Source organism: Rousettus aegyptiacus, unplaced genomic scaffold (genome assembly GCF_014176215.1).
Source record: "Rousettus aegyptiacus isolate mRouAeg1 unplaced genomic scaffold, mRouAeg1.p scaffold_m13_p_6, whole genome shotgun sequence".
NCBI lineage: Eukaryota > Metazoa > Chordata > Mammalia > Chiroptera > Pteropodidae > Rousettus > Rousettus aegyptiacus.
The window spans coordinates 57,778,834-57,798,139 of record NW_023416309.1 but is presented as its reverse complement, the minus strand read 5'-3'; the positions used below and the strand labels follow the sequence as shown (position 1 = coordinate 57,798,139).

Genomic DNA, 19,306 nt, shown 5'->3' with positions numbered 1-19,306 from the left:
ACCCGGAGCGAGGGCTTTTGTCTCCAATACCCACGAGGCCCTGAGAGTATCATTGGGCATGACGCTCTTCAAGTCCTGGGGGGAGGTCTCAGTTTCAAAGACGGCTTTAATTTTAAGACATCCTCTCCATTGGGACGAAACAAACCCGGGGCCCCAGGGGGCTGCTCGGGTCCCTCCGAGCCCTGCCCCTCACACCGAGACTGACTCACCCATCGGAGCCCGGCCTGGACGGCGTGCTGTCCGATGACAGGGAGGAGACGGAGGCCACCGACAGCGGCCGTGACGAGGAAGGCATCGTAAAGGACCGGACCATGGACCTGGGGCGGCCGCCTCGTCTGTCGTCAGGGCTGGAGGGCTGGAGGGGGCGGGAGAGAGAGGGAGGGAGGGGCGAGGCTCGTCGAGGTCCGTTCTGAGACTTCTGGCCTGGCACGGTCAGGACTCTGGGACTAAGTGTCTCAGCGGCCTGGACTCTCTCCAGCCCCAAATTGCCCACTTTCATGAACAGTACACATTCCCGTTCAGCCAAAGATGACAACAGTGATTACACGGGGGATTTTTGAAACCCAATCTGATGCTGTGAAAACTACCAGAAAGCACTTTCTTGGCTTTTAAAAAAATTTAAATATGGTTTTCTTGAGTAAGACCACAATGCATCTATCGATTTGTTCCAAAGTCATAGTAGAATGTCTGGACCGGAAAATTTAATTTATAGAGTGACGTCCAGAATGCGAGTCAAGAACCCGCAGGATCCTCAGATGAGCTTTGCGCACCTCCGCGCGCCGACAAACACGTGGGCGCGTGGAGACTGAACCTCTCTGGCCTGAGATAAGCGGCTCCCGCCCCCTCGTCAAGCTGGGGTCCTCCCTGGCTGTGGCTGGCAGAGAGCGTCAGGCGAAGCCGCGGCCGGAGCCGCAGACGGGGGGGGGGGGGGGGGGGGGGGCCGGTGACGCAGTCTCAAGAAAAACGGTGTCCGGAGAGAGCTTTCGATCTCCTTTGACATTATTTTTGTAACATTACCAAAACAAATGTCCCTGAAATACGCCACATGTCAACCTCCGATTAGCCAGAAAATGCCAGTGTCTCTGCACCTGAGCCAGATGTGGGCACATCTGGGGCTGCAGCTGCAGAAGCCCCTTTTTCTTTCTTTCTCTTTTTTTCTTTTTGAGGCTGTGGCAACCACATTCCTGCAGGGCGCCTCCTCGCCGTGCGGCTTCGGCAGCCCTGCCCCTCATCCCCAGGCCCCCGAAGCTGCTTCCCCTTCGGCGGTCACCTGAAGGACACCTCCCCGGCCCTGCTGAGGGAGTCCCGCCCCCGCGCTGTCCCCCACTCTCCCGCCCGGACCACCACCCTCTTCCCCGCCTCAGCCCAGCCCAGCGGCCGCTTCCTCTAACGGGCGAGCCTCGTCTCAGACCTGCCGAGGATGTGTCGGTGCCTGTGTGTGAGTGCGGGGTGGTCTCTGTGACGGCCGTGCCGCCTGGGCCTCGGGCACACTTCCTGCCACCCCGCTGCGCTGAGGACCCGCTCTGCTCCCAGCTCGGGGCCGCGTGTCCGGCGATCAAGCAACTTCGTGAACGTCGACTCACCCCGACGCGTCCAGCGATGGGAAGGAGGCCGCGGGTTTGCCGGCGGGCGAGCTGACGAAGGGGCCGGGGCCCCTCGCACAGCCGGCACCGCCGCCGGCCCCGCCCCGTGCGCCTGTCGCCGCGGCCGGCCCCGCTTACCATGGCGCGGACGCCGTACTGCTTCTCCACCTTGTCCTTCAGCTGCTTGAAGCAGGCCTCCATCCTCTCGTGGAACGGCCTCAGCGCCTCTGTGACTCTCTCCCCGTGGATCCTGATCCCTTCGGCCAAGAACGGAATCTGCAAGACACAGATCAGGCCTCCTGAGTTCTCGGTCCATGGCCTAGGACAGCGGTGCCCAGCCCCCCGGCCGCGGACCGGCACCGGTCCCTGGCCTGCTAGGAACCGGGCCGCGTGGCAGGAGGCGAGCGGCGGGGGAGACGGCGAAGCTCCGGCCGCGCTCGCATTGGCTCCTTCGGCGTGGCGTGCTCAGAGGAGCGCAGTCCCTGGGGCTGTCCGCGCAGGCTGGGGACCGCCGGACGGGGGGGCACACGCGCCGGACGGGGGTGCGCAGGTGCCGGACGGTGGGGGGGGGGCGCAGGTGCCAGACGGTGGGGGGGGAGCACACACCCGGCGGCAGGTGGCGCCGCGCGGTCCTCGACCTGCCGCCGTCAACGTCAAAGCGGCCGCACGTGCGTCGCCCTCAGATGGCCACGTTCTGAAGTCGGGATCATTCGGTTTTTAAACTGGCCACATCTGGGGTGGCGCTCAGCGCCCGGCGGCCGCGGGGCGGCTTTGCCTGACTCGTGTTTGTCCGTCCGCCCGGAGCGGACTTGTCCGTGCGTTTCGCTGGGTTCGTCTGGACGCGGCCTGATCCATCAGCAATGGGCCACGTCGCCGCGCAAAGGTTTTCGAGCTAAGCATTTCGCCTGTGTCGGAAATTGAGAGCCCTAGTCCCGAACGTGGAAACCTAATTACATGTGATTCCTGGGCCTGAAGGATAGTCTTGCTTGGAGAGGAAGACCGAATTCATTCTTCCCTGACACTAAAAATAACCACGTCTCTGCCGACGCCGCCGTCACCGCGGACCCGTGCCAACACGCCGCCTCCCAGCGCCGAGGTGCCGCCGACCTTCACCGGCGCCACAGAGCGGCATTTTCTCCCCCAGCCCCGGAGACCCCGAGCCACCGCTGCTGGCGGGCGGGGTGGGGGGTGCGGGAAGGACTCCGTCCCGCCCCAGGCTTCTGCCTCCAGCACCCCCCACCCCCCTCTCAGACACGGAGTTAGACGCTCTTCACTGCAATCAAGCCAAGAGGCTTCCTCTTAATAATTTATAATTAAATCAAAATCCTGACTGAGAACAGATTTTCCTAATACGACGGAACACCAGTCTCGATGAGCAGGCCCGTCAGTGAGCAGGGTCACCGGTACACACCTGAGTTTCACGTGAACGAATTCACAGAACGTCTTTGCCGCCATCCGTAGCACACGGCGGCCGCCTCCCGGGGCGCTCGGGGGCGCACGGACCGCGCGGGGGGGCCCCCACGCCCGCGGCCGACCGGCTGCCCGGCGCCCAGGGACACATCAGGTAGCCCCTCCCGCCAGGTACCGCCGGAAGGATGCTCCGCAGGTGGGACGTTTTACTCTTCCGCGGGACTTGCCCGTGCGGGCGGCGCGTCCCCAGGGCGAGCCGCAGCGTGCTCAGGTTCAGCAGTGGAAAATGCTCACCGCGACCCTTCTGCCCCCCGCGTTTCCCCGGGGGGACGGCAAAGGCAGGCTGGGCACAACTCCTGGGGGGATGGTAAACGCGCCGTGTGTCTGGGTGCCGAGGCGAGTGCGGGGCGCCGGCCGAAGGTCGGGGACGGCCACCCAAATGCCGCAAGCATTTCGACAGAGACCAGACCTTTCTCCAATGCTCAAAACACGGTCTAATCATTTCTGTGCTTTTGCTGGTTGGATAAAACTCTGAACTGGGCAGATTCTTGACGTCAAAGGGGCCACTTAATTCATGGACTGAAGACCACGTGGTTTGGGTCGCCGGCATTGCGTAAACTGTAGTCCGGCCGGTGAAAGTCATGGGGCATGAGACTGAGGTCCCTGGCAGTGGTGACATAGGGGTCTGGCCCCAACCTGCTTGGGGCTGACGTGCAGCTATGAATAAAATCCGCTCTAACACAGGAGGTCTTAACACACGGGCAGAGGCGGTGGGCTGAGGCCTGACATGGCCCTTAGAGACCCTTTAGTTTGGTGGGTTCCCGGCTGGCTGAGCATCTTCGGAAGCTCCTGGCCAGAGGGCTGAACCCCACCCCCGAGCCCTGATTGGCTCCAGGATGGAGCCTAGGAATGTGCATTTCCAAGGCGTTTCCCAGGGCCCAGAGAGGGGATGGTCACACCTCGAGGTGTCCAAACGGAGCACACAGCCGGTTCTCAAAGGACAGGCTTCCCGGTGGCGGGGCTGCAGCTGATGTTCGCGCCTGTGTGTCCCCTACCCGAAGTCACGGCCTGCCGGCGGCACGGAAAACCTGGGCGCACGGCTGAGCCCTCCAGCAGCACCGCCCCGCGCGACGACGGCCCTGCCCGTCACCGTCACCGGCTGGGGACCATGAGCGAGCCTGGTCTTTTGTCTTCGTGCATTTCGAAAGAGAAATGTGTACGCGTCCCAGCAGGCTGCTGGGAGTCCACGTGGATCCATCTTCGGACGCTCAACAGGGACGCTCACCAGAAGAGCTGCCTCCGGGGAGTGACCACGCGGTGCCCGAGGGAGGAGCCGGAGCTCACGTGGGACCTGGGGGCCACGGTGAACCCGGAAGAGGCCCTGGCCGCCCGCATGCGACTCCGGCTCCCGCCTGGCCGGAGCGGGGCCACACCGCAGAACGAGGCGCTGCCCGGGGCTTAATCAGCCGGCTTCACCCAGCGCCCGGCACCACGATGCGCTCACCGTGCATCAGAGACGGAGACTCGGGGGGCGAGTCCTGGGGGGCTCCCGAGAGGAAAACCCCTTGTTCCAGGAGGTCCCAGGAGAAAACCGACCCAAGCCAACCAACACACGGAAGCAGAAGCAAGCATCCCGATCGCCCCGAGTGCCTCGTTTCTGATGACTGTACGACTCGGTGACCGACGCTAAAATACGGGCTTTTCAAAACAACTGCCAATGAAAGCAAAATCTCACGCAATGTTTTGAATATGTATTTTTCATCACTTTTGATGTAATGAAGTGGTTAGAAAATAGATTCTTTCTTTTAACTTTCCTGTGAGCTGCTTTGAGATCCGCCCTTTAACACAGTCGTCAGGGGTGAAGACAGTGCTGCCGTGGCGTTCCCTCTGGGGAACAAATCATTTTCCTCCGCAGGACTCGCAACTCTTAAAACCCGATTTGCTGTAAAAGCTTACGGAAAAAAAAAAATCAATAGAACTTTTGCAGACCAAACTAGGTCTGCATAGCGAGGTTTCATAGCCTTCGGAGGAGTTTTGAATTCTGTACCTTGTGGTTTTGCGGAAGCATTCGGGCGTCCAAGCCCTCTCCTTCCCCGGGAACAGGCAGGCCGTCCGCGCGAGGCTCCGTCCCAGGCCGAGAGCCACGCGTGGCCACCGCGGGCCCCTCGCGTCAGCCCCCAGAGTAACTCCGAGGCCAACAGATGTCAAACGCGCATGGACTCGGGGCAGAGTCGCACCTACTAGGGTGGCTGTTGTTAAAGAAACGGAAAGAAACAAACGCAGAACGTGACGTGTGCTGGCGGGGGTGTGGGGGCCGCGCGGCGTGACGGCCGGCGTGACGGCCGCTGTGGGGAAACACTGTGGCGGGTCCTCGGACACCCGGACACAGAGTGACCCTGCGATCCAGCAATCCCCCTCCTGGGTCCACACCCGAAAACGCGAGAGCGGGGACTCGGACGGGCATCTGTTCACCCACGTTCAGAGCAGCCAAAAGGCAGGAACCACCGAAGTGTCCCTCTATGGATGACAAATGCCGTGTGATCCACTCCCATGAGGCCCCAGGTCAGTAAAACCCACAGGGACAGGGCCAGAGTGCTGGCTCCCAGCGGCGAGAAGGACGGGGAGGTAGAGCTCAGTGGGCACAGGGGCCGCGTCTGCCAGAGGAGAACGTTCCGGAGGTGGCGGGGGTGACGGCTGCGCAGCCACGCAGCTGTACTCGACACCGCTGGACCGAATTTACAAAAGGTCGGAGGGGTGACTCTCACGCGGACTCCGCCACAATAACGTGTAAAATGAAATACGCACTTGAAACTTGGCTTGAAACCAACGCTTGGTCCCTCCCGCCCACCCTCCCTCAGCGGCCGACATGCAGGTGACGGAGAAGCCACCGTACGGGCTGCAGGACGGCCGGGACAAAGGTGTCCGCAGAGACGTGTCCTCGGCCGCGTGTCACTGTGTCAGGGACCCGGCTGTGCTTTCCGGGGATGGCCACATGCTATGTACGTGCACACAGATGTACACACACATGCACGCGCACGCACACGCATGCACAGGCGCATGTGCACGCACACCCCAGGGCTGGGCAGCCCGGCCTCGTGCCCTTGGGATTAGCGCGTGAGGGTCGACGTGCCCGGCTGCCCCGGGCGGGCGATCACGGATCGCGCCTCGAAGTCCACTGGAAGGCGAGGTGCAGGGGGGCAGAAGCGCGGCGTCCAGGACACGACGCCAGGCCGGGCGCGGGGGGCACTGGCCTCCGCCGCCCTGTCAGGTGTGTGGGGTTTAGGTCACACAGCACCACAGCCTCCCACGTTAGCAAACGGAGCCTGGAGAAGTGAGCCGCCCGGGGCACAGAGCGGGCAGGCGGGGCCGCCCTGGGGACTGACCCTGCCGTCCCCGCCACCGCCCGGCTCACGGGGGCTCCGAGCGGCAGACGCTTGAACGAGGGACTTGCTACTGGACACAAGGCCACCCCCGCCCTGAGTTGCCCACCCTTTTGAGACCGCGTGCACCAGAGGGAGACTCAGGAGGCCTCGGGGGCACGAGCGGAGAAGCCGGGCAGTGTGCGGCCTGCGGCGTGGAAGGCACAGGTGGGGTGGGGCCCGGCCCGGCCCTGCGCACGGGCGGGAACAGCGGGCCGGGCGCCGCAGCCCCGCCCGCTCCCCTGTGGCCGGCTCCCCCGTGGCCCACCTCGCTTGGCTGGCTCCCCTGCACCCCCGTGGCCGGCTCCCCCGTGGCCCACCTCGCTTGGCTGGCTCCCCCGCACCCCTGTGGCCGGCTCCCCCGCATGGCTGAGCGCCTCTCGGGGACAGCCTGGGGCTCAGCTCCCCGAGACCTCAAGGGTCCGACCTCGCCTCCGACGGGCTGTTCTGTGAACAGCAGCTGGTCAGCGACCACCAGGACGAAAGAGACCAGGCTCATTGCAGGAGGAAACTTGCTGGGTGTTCAAATTTATGGCCGCGGCCCCGGGACTGAGTTGGTCGGGGGTGAGCAGGGGCAGGGACTCGGCCAGGGGACAAGCACGGCCACGTGCGCTCGAGCTGACGTCCCCTGTGCTGGGGGGTCACGGGTGGATCCGGGCCCTGAGACGCTGTCACTGGACGTGTTTACCTGCCATGCGATGAGGTCCTTGAGTTTCTCGATCTTCTCGTGGGCCTCTGGGTGCTCCTGCAGGTACCGCTCTGTGAAGAAGGCCTGGAGGAGACAGGGAGAGCCGCTGAGGACACCTGGCCAGAGCACGCGCTTCTGCTCACCTGCCGGGTGCCAGGCCCCGGGGACCGGGCCGGGTGGAAAGCCAGCGCACAGCCCTGCGGCCACAGCGCTCCCTCTGCCGCGGGTGGGTCCTCCCAGCACCTGGGGTGCAGTGTCCAGCGAGGTCACACCACCCGACGGCGAGAAGGGGCAGCCGGGAGGGCCACTCGGGGTGGCGTCCCAGGCCTGGGAGGCCGGCAGAGCCACCGCTGACCTGGATGGCTCGGTCCGCTGGGTGGCGGCTCCCCCAGCCGCTCGCACGCCGGTCACCGCCCCCTCGTCCCCCGGCACCCTGTCCCCGTCTACCCCACACCCAAAGGCAGCTCGACCCGAGCGGCCTCCCACGCCCAGGGCGATGACCCGCCCTCCATGCCCGTGCTCGGCGGTGGCCTTGCTGCCTCGGTTTCTACTTGGCCTGGACCGGGGTCAGCAAACCCTCTCAGGGCCTCAGTGTGTTGCTCCTGAGTAATGACGCGGTGGCCATGTTCGTCCCCAGCTTGACCGACAGCAGCAGGCGGGGGCTGCGTGCGGACCCCTGGTCCGCCCCACGGTCGTGTCCGCAGCTCTGGCCACTGCTACCGAGATGCCTTCTAGGGAGACCGGCTGACCCCCAAACCGTGCCACCTGCTAAAGTGCTGTCTTTCGGCTTTTAATGATCCCGGGTCTCTTGAAAGTTGCCCGAAGGGCACTCTCCAGAGCCAATCTGGCGGGACGGTGCCCAGGCAGCTGCGTCTGGGCTGTGGCCTTGACCTTCTGCGCCTGCGGAGTTGCCCTGGGCGCTCCCGGCCTGGCCCTGGGGTCTGGAGACAGTGTCCCAGGACAGGGCTGTCGAGTGAGGGTGGGCCCGCCACTTGCCTTTTCGTAATTCGCAAAGCCACCCATGACGGCAGGGTCCACGATGCCATTGAGGAGCATGGAGAGGGGGTTGATGGGGAGGCTGGGGTCGTCCAAGTGTTGCTGCACCATGCTGTCCAGCTTGTCGTTGGTCAGCTGCATGGTCTCGATGGCGTTCTCCAGGGGGCTGATCTCCACCTGCGGGGAGGGAGGCTCGTCAGGCCGGCCGCCACACCTGCTGCCCGGGCCCCTGCCGCTGCCGGCTCCGGCACCTCGCGTGTCTGCGGGGGGCGGGGGGGGCAGGCTGCGTCATCCGTGTGCCTGTGTGTATGAACACGCGTGTGCACACACAGCCCTGAGGCCCTGAGACCCCCGTCTTGGTTCAAAGAGAACGAAGAGCTTGGGGAATGTTCGAGCAACCTGCCCCTGTCCCGGAGGCCGGCCTGGGCACTCTGCAAGGCCCCCGTACCCGTCGGGTCGGGACGGTGAGAGAGAGGGCGGCTTGCCGTGGTCTCCACGTGAAGGACGAGCTCGCCCCTCCCCGGTTCTAGAACCAAACCAGGAGGTTCCAGGGGGGCTCACTGCAGGCTGAACGGTAGGCCCCGCCCCCTGGGCAAGACCCCGGGAGGTGACAAGGCAAGGCCTGGGGACCCACGAGCAAAGCGCGCACAGTCCAGTCAGGGCCCAGGCCGCGGTGGGCGCGGCGAGAACCTAGGCCCGGCGCCGGGCCCTGGGCGTGTGGCTGGTCCCCGCTCACACAGACACGCGGCTTCTTCGACACGTGGGCCAGGGGCGCCTGCGCGAGCCCTCTGTACTCGAAATGAGCACTGTTACTGTTAATGGCGTTGCTTGTCACGTAAAGGGCAGCAAGACCACCGGGAAGAAAGACCCTGGAAACGCATAAGGAAAGGGAAAGCGTCTTAAAGTTTTCGTTCAGTGGACGGACTGTCAAAGGCGCAGAGCACGGCTGGCTCCACGTGTTTCGCGAGGAGAAACCTGAACTCTGGCATTCTCGCCGGCTGGATGGGTGGCAGTGACGACGCAGCCTTCCCACGCCGCCGCGTGTGTGTGTGTGTGTGTGTGTGTGTGTGCGCGCGCGTGCGCACGCGCGACTGCGGCCCACGTCCTGTCTGATCGGGGGTCCGCCGTGTGTGCGGCCGCAGTGACCGCCCGGCACTCCCGTGAAAGGAGCGGGGACAGCTCCTCCCCGGTGCGTCCTTACCATGAAAACAGACTTGACCTCGAACCACCTGAGGATCCCGGGTAACTTGTACGCGGTGGTGTACACGGCCCTCTCGATCCACATGTTCTGCGGGGGACACAGAGCACGCGTCAGGGGCGCGGCGGTGGCCACCGAGCGCTCCTCACTGCGCGGACGCACGGCCCCTGCGAGGCGGGTCCTCCGCCAGCGCGGGGATCCTCCCGGGAGGAGCGGCGCCCGGCCCTGCTGTGTCCTGAGCGGGGCGGGCCGGGGCGCAGTGGCCCCTCGCTCGCCGCGCTCCGCCTAACGGGACCGCACAGGGCACGTCGGTGTGGCCCGCTCTCCTGGCCCGCCTCCCTGGCATCAGCAAAGGGCACGTATAACAGGAGAGTCGGGGAGAGCCGCACGCGTCAAAACGAGGGAGGCGTCCTCTCAGCGAATGGACTTCTGGGGTTCCAACGAGTTTCGCGTTATCCTTACTTCATGTTCGCGAGAACTCGTGGGTGCAGATGCATCGGGGAAGTCTGGCTCGTGAGAGCGAGCGCTCAGGATAATGAAGCGGGGTTTCAAGCTTAGACCTTTTTTTGTCTGCCACATGTTTCCCTTAGTTAATAAAAAACGACATGGAAACAGAAGGGAGAAAAATCACCCACTGTCCAGAGACGGTCCCTAAAACAAGCAGATCTATCATTCGAGACTTCCTACTAAGCATTAAAATGTATATGTATGTTTTTGGTAAAAATACTATTTCATAATGTGTACTTTCTGTAAAATGGTACGTTGCACACTGCAGGAAAACTGCTCTGAGCCGGGAAGTACAATCCGACGTCTCTCCATGGGCTGCGCAGGCCCCTGCTGGGGCGAAGTCGGGCCTTCGTCCCGCCTCCCGCGTCGTAAGCCTCCCCGTCGCCTGTCCCCGGTGCCCGCTGAGCAGGCCAAGTCGTCAGCCGCCCTGAGTGGATGGATGGCGTGAGGGAAGGCTGACGAGGCCGGCGTCTTAGAAGCACTGACCCCAAGCCCCGCAGGTCCCGGGTGCGGAGAGGACCTGGCCAAGGCCTCCTGTCTCCCGGGCGGCGGCTGCCCCGGGCCAGTGCACCCTGGGAGGGGCCTCGGGGTTCCAGCGGGGCTCGGGGCCATCTCTGCCGACGCGGGCCCTCACCCTGCCTCCTCCTCTCTCCTGGCCTCGGGTCCCAGGCTCGGCGCCTTGCCAGGCGAGGAGGTTCTGGGCTGTCACCCTGAGCTCCTGGCCTGGCGGGACAGCCTTCCCGCACCCGGCCCTGGGAGCTAGGCTCCCCGCCTTCACTGTGGAACCCCCACGCTTATCCGAAGCCTGAGGCTCTGTCAGGCGTGCGGGGGATGGGGTCCTGTGTTGTCGGAAGGCCTGGGCTGTGTGTGGGGACCCGGCATGGCCACTAGGGGATTTCAGGGCCATTCAGACACACCACAGCCTCGGAGAGCGGACGCTGCTCAGCAGGGAAGGCCAGGAGTCTGGGTTACTCGTGGCCTCTTGGTATCTCTTTCTTTACAGCATGCCAATAAGCAGCTGCCAGGTGGAGGGGTGCAGGGGAAATTCAAGAACCGCGAACTACACAAACAACGGCGGGAAGGCTGTGAAGGCCGGCAGACGGCCCGCTCGGGGAGCCCCGCCCTCAGCACTGCTGTCCAGGGCGGGCTGAGCCTCTCCCTACCACAGACGACGCCACAGTGACCCGTCACAAAGCAGGCCCTGCATCGACCGAGAGATAGGGCCTTAGCCTTGAAATAAGCAGCACTGGAACCAGGGACCACTTCGGAATTCACGGACCCCAAGCTCCTCGCCGACACGTAGGCCTGTGGGCTCCGGCAGGCGGGGTCCTCAGGAGTCGTGCTCGGGGACGCGGGCATTGCCCCGAGACTGGAAGGGCTCCCACGGGAGGAGGCAAGTCTGCTGGAAGGGCTCCCCGCTCCACTGAGGGGTGGCGGCAGGCGCTGCTCACCTGGCTGCCTGTATCCCCGGGTCCCGCGGCCCGCAGGTCGGGGGAGGCCACGCCCAGCAGCGCGGGCGTCCTCAGGGGGTCCCCGGGGCTGACGCGTGTGCAACGTGGGTCTCTCTAGAGATTCCCGGGGGAGGTTTTCAGGGCAGGAGGAGGGAGGGATATCAGCTTAAAGGCTGCAAGAATCTGTGTTACTGGTTCCGTGACTCTAAGTGGTTTCCAACAGGTGACAGAAATTTGGCAAGGAGCAGCAACATTTTGATGGGCTGTTGATTTTGACTTCATTGATTGGGGAGATGCGGTTGTTCCTGAATGTCCCCTGCGCCTCGCGGGCCGAGGTCAGGGATGCAGCCCCCCGACCCGGAGCGCGCCGGCCCACCACGCGGCGGTGCCGGCGGACGCCCTGCCCCGAGGCATGTCGCCTCAGGGACGCTCGGGCCTGTCACCTGTGAGAGCCATGGCAAGTGCTCTCGGCGGCCCCGTGTGCCTCTTCATAACCGAGGGACCGGCGTCTGCTGGGAGGGAGCAGGAGGCCACGGGCATGGGGGACTCCTGCACCACTCACTGTCACCTTACCATGACGTCACAAGGACCTGAGGGACGCCATTGGTGAAAGGTTCATCGGTCACTGAATCTGAAGGGTTCCACGCTAGGATTTCAGCACGTGATGTGCAACGCCATTCGGGGTTACACTGGGCCAGCCTCCCAGGCCACGCATGTTTACGGGCAGTTCTGCTGGTGGTGGTGGCTGTTTTATATAAATATATATTCATTCATTCATTCATTCATTCATTCATTCATTACCGCAAATTCGTTGTCTGGGTTTTTCTCTCCCTTGCGGATTGGCCGAGAATATTCAAATCGCTGGACCTCGTTTACCCTGTAAAAACTGTACAGAGACAAGAGAAATCATTAGACATTTAACCCGAAAAGCAGTCGCTCTGCTTTTAGATGCGAGGTCTAGTCTCCCAATAGGTCATCGCATTTTTAAAAATATCCCCAACCTTGACCCAAAGCGGTCGCTGAGGTTTCTCTCCCCGTCGGCCTCGGGACAGAGATGTTGGCAGGTGGAGAAATCACCTTGAGTTCCTGCCTCCTCCCTGCACCTGAAAACCCTCCAGGGGCGAGAGATGCTGAGTAAGAATGAAATGTGCAAAAACAGAGAATGAGGTGAAGCGCAGGAGGAAGGAAGAGGCCTCCGTTCTTCACTTACGCGTTTATCACACCAAAAATTTAATTAATAATTTATTAGCTTAATGATTCAATAATTAAAACAATAGTTATTTAATCACTTATTATTTTTTAAATAAAAGATGGCGTCTTTATTATTGTTTCTAAAGAGGTCCTGTATGCTTTAGTTTCAGACCTACAAAAGGCAGGTTTGCAGGCGCCGAGGGTGGCGTGTGTGGAACGGGGGTGTCCGCGCGGGGCGGGGCGGGCGTCACAGGCAGGCCCCCCACGTCCGCGGGGAAGATCTGATTCCTGCCTCTCTCTGAGGAAAAAGGGCCGCCACGCTTAAAACGTGTGCCTCGTGGGCGCCATCGTTGGTCAATCGAAAGCCTTAGTTCATTTCCCATTATTGCTGAAAACACTTGATTCCCCTTTTCTCTTCTAAGTAAACAGAAAGAGCATCTGGAAGGCTCGCCAAGGGCTAAATCCCACCGTTTCAAAGATAAAGTGATTAACAGCAGATCTGTTTCACGCTCGTGCTGGGGAGGGAAAATGGGCTGATTACCTGACAATCTGCTCCGACACAGGCCTGTGAAATTTCGGGGGCAAATCGAGCTTGGGCTTCACCGTGAAGCACTGAATATCTGAGGGCGGAAGGGTCAAGGACGGCGAGGCCGCGTGAGCGTCAGCGTGAGCAAGGAGCTGCCCACCCACCGCCCCCCCGCCCCCCCGGGACACCCGACCCTCCCAAGGGCCCCGCGGCCTCCGCACTCGCCCTGCCCTGAAGGATACGCTGGCCGGGGGAGTTCCGAATGTCGTCGCCCGGTGGGGACGTCGTCTTCATTTTCTCCGCGTTGGGAAACTGAGTCAGCAGCCGAGCCTCGAAGTCTTCCCGACGCTCATACTCTTTGCCCCGGTAAATGAAGACCTTGCCCTGGAGACGGTGACACTTGTTACACAGCGACACGGGGGTGGGCGTGGGGTAACCGCGCGCGCGGAGGCGCTGGTCCTCGGTGAAGAGGGCGGTCACCGAGCTTGCTGGCGGAGGACGCGCGGACAAGCCGCGGAGGTGGCCCCGTCCACAGAGCACCCAGGACAGCGCCGCCGAGCGCCGGGGCCTGCTGAGGCCTTCGCAGTGCCGACCGATTTACAGGCCCACGGAAGCCGGGGGCGGCCCAAGCCCGCCCTTTGGCTGGCACGGAACGATTAGACAGGGCGGAGGCACGGCCGTGCGTGCAAGCTCAGACGCTTGGACCTACTTAGTTCTTATCCCGCGGAAAGGAATCTAAGAGAGCGTGAGATTGACGCGGGGCCTCGGGACCTGGGCGGGGCGCTCTCAGTAGACTGCCGCAGGGCCTGGCTGCAGCGGAACCAGGGGGAATGTGGTCTGGGGGTGCGCAGGCCCCCCCCCCCCGCCGGGCGCACAGAGATGCTGCATGCGCGAACACACGGCCACGCACCGGCCAACGCCGAGGGTGAACGTACGGAGTCCTCCTTCTCAAGGCTGGTTTTGCTCATTTCGAATGACAGTTTCCATAAATCCTGAGCCGGAGCGTCCGCCCAGGGGCCGTTACAGGTGGCTGGGCCAGGCAACCTTGGGGGCGGGTGTTGAGTGGGTAGAGCTAGCGCTTCCTTAGCCCCCCTCACTGAGGCCGTTTCTGCCTGGGTGTGGCACGGTCCCTCTAAGGTCCCAATTCCAAGATGGAACAGGTTCCCACATCTTCGTGGATTCAACGTGTATGTTGAGTGTCAAGTGAGCCACAAAAGAGGAGGCAATGGGTAGATGAGGAACATTCCCACTGGTTCCTGAGCCTGCGCCCCCCCCACTCACCCTCCCCCTGCTCAGCGCTGTCTGGACTTAAAAGAAACCTACGACAAGGAAAGCACCGTGAGCGGAAGCCACAGGGCCCACGACACGGGACGCTGGGGGCCGATGCTTTTCCTCAAGGGCCTCGGTGGGCGTCATCGGCTGTTTCAATCAACAGACGCTGGGCAAGAGGTCCAAACTGGCTAGTCACAAGTCAGGCACAGCCCTGTTATCTGCCGTGACCCCTGGACAGATGCCGGGGAGGCAGAGGAGGGGAGACAGACGGACAGACAGACAGACGCAGGGACAGCATTCCACTGCATATCTTTGTAGTTATCTGCTAGAGACTTAGCTCAAAGTCTAGGTGACTTCGGCTCTAAGCTCATTATCCCCCTCAGCTTGTTTTTTTTTTTTTTAAATTTAAAATAAAGTTAATTTTAAAATCCTCCCTAATTTAGGACTGATAAGCAAAGACCCTTTGTTTTATCTCTGGAAGGGAAGACTTTCTCCAGACTAGAGGTTTCCGGTCAACCAGTGTCTTAGCTGTGCCGTGCTGCAGCTGTACAGCGAAGGCCATGCTGTCACGGAGACAGTAACCGTGGTGACGGGGCCAGGCCCAGATGTCCCAGTCCCCCAGCCAGGACCCTGCGTGAGTGCATCATGCAGCAGGTCCCCTTCCGCGAGGGTCACCTGTTGATGCTCGTATGAACAATGACAGGTCCTCACCGACTCTGTCTCTTCTGCTGATGAAGGGACACTGCACATCCCCAGGGATTCCTGGGGCATCGGAAGCACCCGGGCCAAAGGAACACGCGCCTGGGCCGGGGCGCGCTCCCCGGCGGGCCTGCCCGCCAGACCGTGGCGCCCCACACGCAGAGCTGCGGGCCCCGAAAGCCAGAGACATCACGCATTGTGTCCCCAGATAAGACAAAGCCGTGTGACGTTAAACAAATGTCATGGGAAACCACAGGAAATCACGACTCACTGGTCAACGGCACCCAAGAATGAGTTTTCGGGAAACACAAAACAATGCCGCTCGTAGGCCGGGCGGCATTTGTTTACATAATTGCTCCTCCGGCCTCACAGATATTAAGAAACGGGCATCTGGCTGAGAATCGCAGCGTTTCTTAGTCACGTGTCTAACGGTGCACATCTGTCTTGGGGTGGAGTATGATTCAGAGTTTCCGGCGCTAGAAACCAATTTCTAAGTTCTCATATGATTAAAAATACACATGGCCATTGCAGTGTTACTCGTAATCGCCAAACCACCGTAACGTCCATCAGAGGACAGATGGAAGAACAAAGTGTGGTCTGTCCCCACAGTGGAATATTACGCAGCCGTCACGGGAAGGAAGTGGCTACACCTGCTACGACATGGACGGGCCAGCTACGCGAGGGCAGATACGGCCCGATGCCACTTACGCGAGGCCCCTAGAACAGGCAAATTCCCAGGGACACGAAGCGGAACGGGGGTTGCCGAGGACTGGGAGGGAAGGCCGAGGGGGGAGCGGTTATTTACTCGGGGCAGAGCGCCACCTTGGGAAGATGAAAAGGTTCTGCAGGTGACGGTGGTGACGGCCACACAGTGACATGAATGTCCCGACCCCACTGAGCTGTGCGTTTACAAGTGGTTAAGACGGCGAATTTAATGTTATGCGTATTTCATCACAGGGTTAAAAATGCTCATAAATCTCAGAAGGAGAGTTCTGTTTAGGAAGAAGCAGGAGGAAAGTCTCTATGCCAACGAAGGCAATGCTGTCGGGCCCCCGCGGCTCAACGCAGAGCCACCAGAATGCAGAACCAGACCTCGACCCGCGGATGCTGAGCCCAGACGCCTCCCCATGAACGGGAAAGGACCCGCCACCCGGGGGGCCGGCCTGGCCCGGATTCAACAGAACCAAACTTTACCCGGAGGAACGTGGGGAATCCTTGCCCGTAGTAGCCGACCGCAAAGTAGTCAGGCTTCGGTCTTATCACTTTCACGATGTTTTCGTAAAACTGAGCTTGCTTTCTCTGAAAGACAATAAGAAGGCGCATTTCAGGTTTGCAGAGAGCATTTGAGCATCGCTCTTCTGGATCCTTCCAGGGGGCTCTGCAAGCTTCGGCAAGTGCAGGCGGGTGGGAGAGCGAGAAGGTGGGAACGGCGGCCGGCAACGACGCGCGCCTCTGGGCTCCGTGTCCCCTCGGCGCCTCTGGGTGGCAGGGGCGGGGGGTGTCTGCTCCTCCTCCAGCGCTCGGCGGGGGGCTGGGGCCGGAGCGTCCAAACCCAGCCCTGCGCTCGCTGGGACGTACATGTGCGTTTAAAACCCAAACGGGGGCCCCGGAGGCGCTTCCTCTGATTAAACGGCTGGCCTCTCGTACTTTAAAAAATGGTATTGATCAGGTCCTGGGATGCATTAAAGAGGAATTTAAAAGGGCGGCATTCTGCTCTTTTAGATTTTTTTTTTTGGGGGGGGATGTCTAAATTAATGACAAACGTTACAACATCACCGAGTCGCTCTGCTGAGAAGGCAGACGGAGGGCCAGGCTGCTCCCCGCCCGTCACCTCCGCGAGGCTGGGCCAGTTTTAAACTGTGGAGCCTCTGGGTGACCCTGGGGCCATCGAGACCAGTGCATGCACAGGGTCTGCAGTTTTCCACACAGAAATCGTCTGTGGACGTCTTAGGCGTCAATTATGAAAGCTCAGCAGGGAATACAAGAGTGGAACGCCTCCGGGCCAGAATCGGCCAGCAAATACATCAAGGCTGTCCCCAGGTCAAAACGCAGGACGCAGGCCGAGGCCACCCCGAGTCTGGGGAGGACCTCAGCACGAACAGGCGGAGGGAAGTTCCAGAACATCGGCTTAGACGGCCCGCGCTCGCGCGCGGGACGCAGGGGAGACTCACCAGCAATTCACTGAGCTGCTCGTAATCGAACATCTCGTTCTCGTACTGCTCGGCCAGCTCCTTGCCCAGCGCGATGGCCTCCTCCCACATCTGCGAGGGAGAAGGGAGGGCGTGACACAGTGACCCGCGCGCTCGCCGCACGGCAGTCCGGGAATGACCTTGGGGCCGGGAATGGCCTTGGGGAAGGCAGCGCTTCCTGGCCGCCCGTGTCCTCCTGCTCCTGACCGGATCAGTGCCCTCCTGCCTCGCCCGTCACGCTGCCTCCGCCCCGGTCCGCGCTCACTCCCGGCCCCTCTCTCCGGCTGCCACTTGCGGCCACCGACGGCCATCTGCGCGAGCAGCCGCCACGCCAGGACGAGGGGCGGCATGGTGCCGAGCGGCCACGCGGAGCCGGACTTTGCTGTCGGCCAGACCGTCCCGTGCCCAGCGCTCCGCTTCCCCGGCCAGAAAGACCGGGACAACTTCCGGCTCTAAGTTAAGGCGTGCGAGAAGGTCGCTCGACGTGAGCAGGGACCGCGAGGATGGAAAGCCTGTCGCCGTTTTAAACGGCCAATATTAAGATTTTTGGAAACTGAGGAAAAGCCGGGAATAAACTGAGAAGAGTGTGTCATTACGGTCACAGCATTTCCTCTTCCATCACAACGGTGTTTTTAAAGGGAAACGCAGAGAAAATGTCACCCCTAACGTTCAGAAAAAGAAATCTGACCATTTCAACAAAAGCAGAAACTGGCTCCCGAGCCCCTATTTTTAGCTCTCAGGATGATGCAAGACGCCTCCTTTTCTGACCTGGGCACAAGCCGCAGTGTGAACTTCGTCGAGGAGAGGTTATTTTAAGGGAGAAGAGGACAGGGCTCTGGCCAGAAACAGCCGCGGAGCCCCCGCGTGGCGTGGGCTGTCCCTCAGCAGCCCCCTGCGGACGGGCCGGCTGGGGCCGCACGCCCGGGACCGCGGGCCTCCTGGCCGAGGCTGCGCTTCCCCGCGGGCCGGCCTGTCTCCGCCGCGCCCTCCGCAGACGCAGCCCGGCAATTTTCAGTGAAGTGCTCGGATTAAAGGCTTCATTGAAAATTACCAGGCCTCAGCCAAACACAGTCGGACAGACAATTCGGAGCATCTTCAGGAGCGGACGCGCGTCTGCCGCGATGAGGGCTTCGGGGGCGACGGCCAGACGGATGGGGGACGCGGCGGGCCGGGGGCGAGCCGTACTGATTAGCCCGGGAAGGAAGAGCCGTGACGGGGCGCGAAGGGAGACGAACGGAAACGTCATTTTAGGGAGAGAAAAAGGGACGACGGCCAGGGCCTAGACGGAAAGACATTCCAAACGTCTTTCAAATGGAGGAGAAGCAAAAACAGGAGAATGATTTCGTGCGGGGAAAAAAACACACAGGAAGGTGGAGACACAATTCAAAGGCCGGCGTGCCTGAGAGAGCCGCGGAAACCCACGCGGCTTTGTGCAGAGGTGGAGAAGTCTGCACACAGCCCGCCCCCCACGCCTGCTGGAACGTTCCGGACCCCTGTGGCCAGCAGGCCGCCCGCGGGCTGGGCACGGCCACCGGCCTCCCGCAAGCCGGCCCGGGAGTCCGTTAAGTCTCTGTCCCCTAGGTCGCTGTACACGTTTAAAAGTGAAAATTAGCTCTAGGATTCGGACTCCCTCCACAGCGAGCAGATGATGAAGTTTCTCAGTCACACGCGGTGACAGCCGATGGCCGTTCTGCGGCCACGTTCGTTCCTCTTTCGTAGTTCCGTGGTCCCCAGCAGCTTGGCGGTCTTCGGGTTCAACCGTGGCCAACCCCTGGGGATCTTACTAAAACGAAGGCTGTCGATCCGTCCTTCGGTTTCGGGCGTGCCTTGGTTCAGGAACAGGGTCTTTGGACGGAGTCGGGTGGAGATGAGGCCACGCCGGGTTGCGTGGCCTCAGCCCAATGACTGGCACTCCGAGGAGAGGGGCACCTGGACGCAGAGACGCACGTGGCGGTGGCCACGGGGCCCGAGCGACGTGTCCGCGTCGTGGGTGCCAAGGCCTGTGGCCACACACACCAGCGGCCGGGGGGAGGGCCCGGGGCAGACCCCGTCATTCTCAGAGGGGCACGGGGCCCCGTCACCACGGCGGCTTCGGGAGCACAGCTCCAGAAGTGGGTGTGAGAGGGCACGCTTCCGTGGTTCACAGCCACCCAGCTGGTGGCACTGGGGACAGCAGC

At 61.9% G+C, this 19,306-nt stretch overlaps 1 protein-coding gene across 3 annotated transcripts in view; it reads right to left on the bottom strand.

Moving 5' to 3' along the window:
- DOCK1 (dedicator of cytokinesis 1) overlaps positions 1-19,306 on the bottom strand; it is a 326,782-nt gene that overhangs the window by 12,836 nt on the left and 294,640 nt on the right. For all 3 annotated transcript variants that reach the window (XM_036222878.1, XM_036222880.1, XM_036222881.1), the window contains 10 exons: positions 17,112-17,201; positions 16,135-16,239; positions 13,212-13,353; positions 12,985-13,063; positions 12,054-12,138; positions 9,298-9,384; positions 8,097-8,273; positions 7,101-7,184; positions 1,722-1,859; positions 210-355 (listed from right to left, as the gene is read on the bottom strand). In XM_036222878.1, the coding sequence (XP_036078771.1) occupies positions 210-355; positions 1,722-1,859; positions 7,101-7,184; positions 8,097-8,273; positions 9,298-9,384; positions 12,054-12,138; positions 12,985-13,063; positions 13,212-13,353; positions 16,135-16,239; positions 17,112-17,201 (1,133 nt within the window). The remainder of the gene's footprint in view (positions 1-209; positions 356-1,721; positions 1,860-7,100; positions 7,185-8,096; positions 8,274-9,297; positions 9,385-12,053; positions 12,139-12,984; positions 13,064-13,211; positions 13,354-16,134; positions 16,240-17,111; positions 17,202-19,306) is intronic.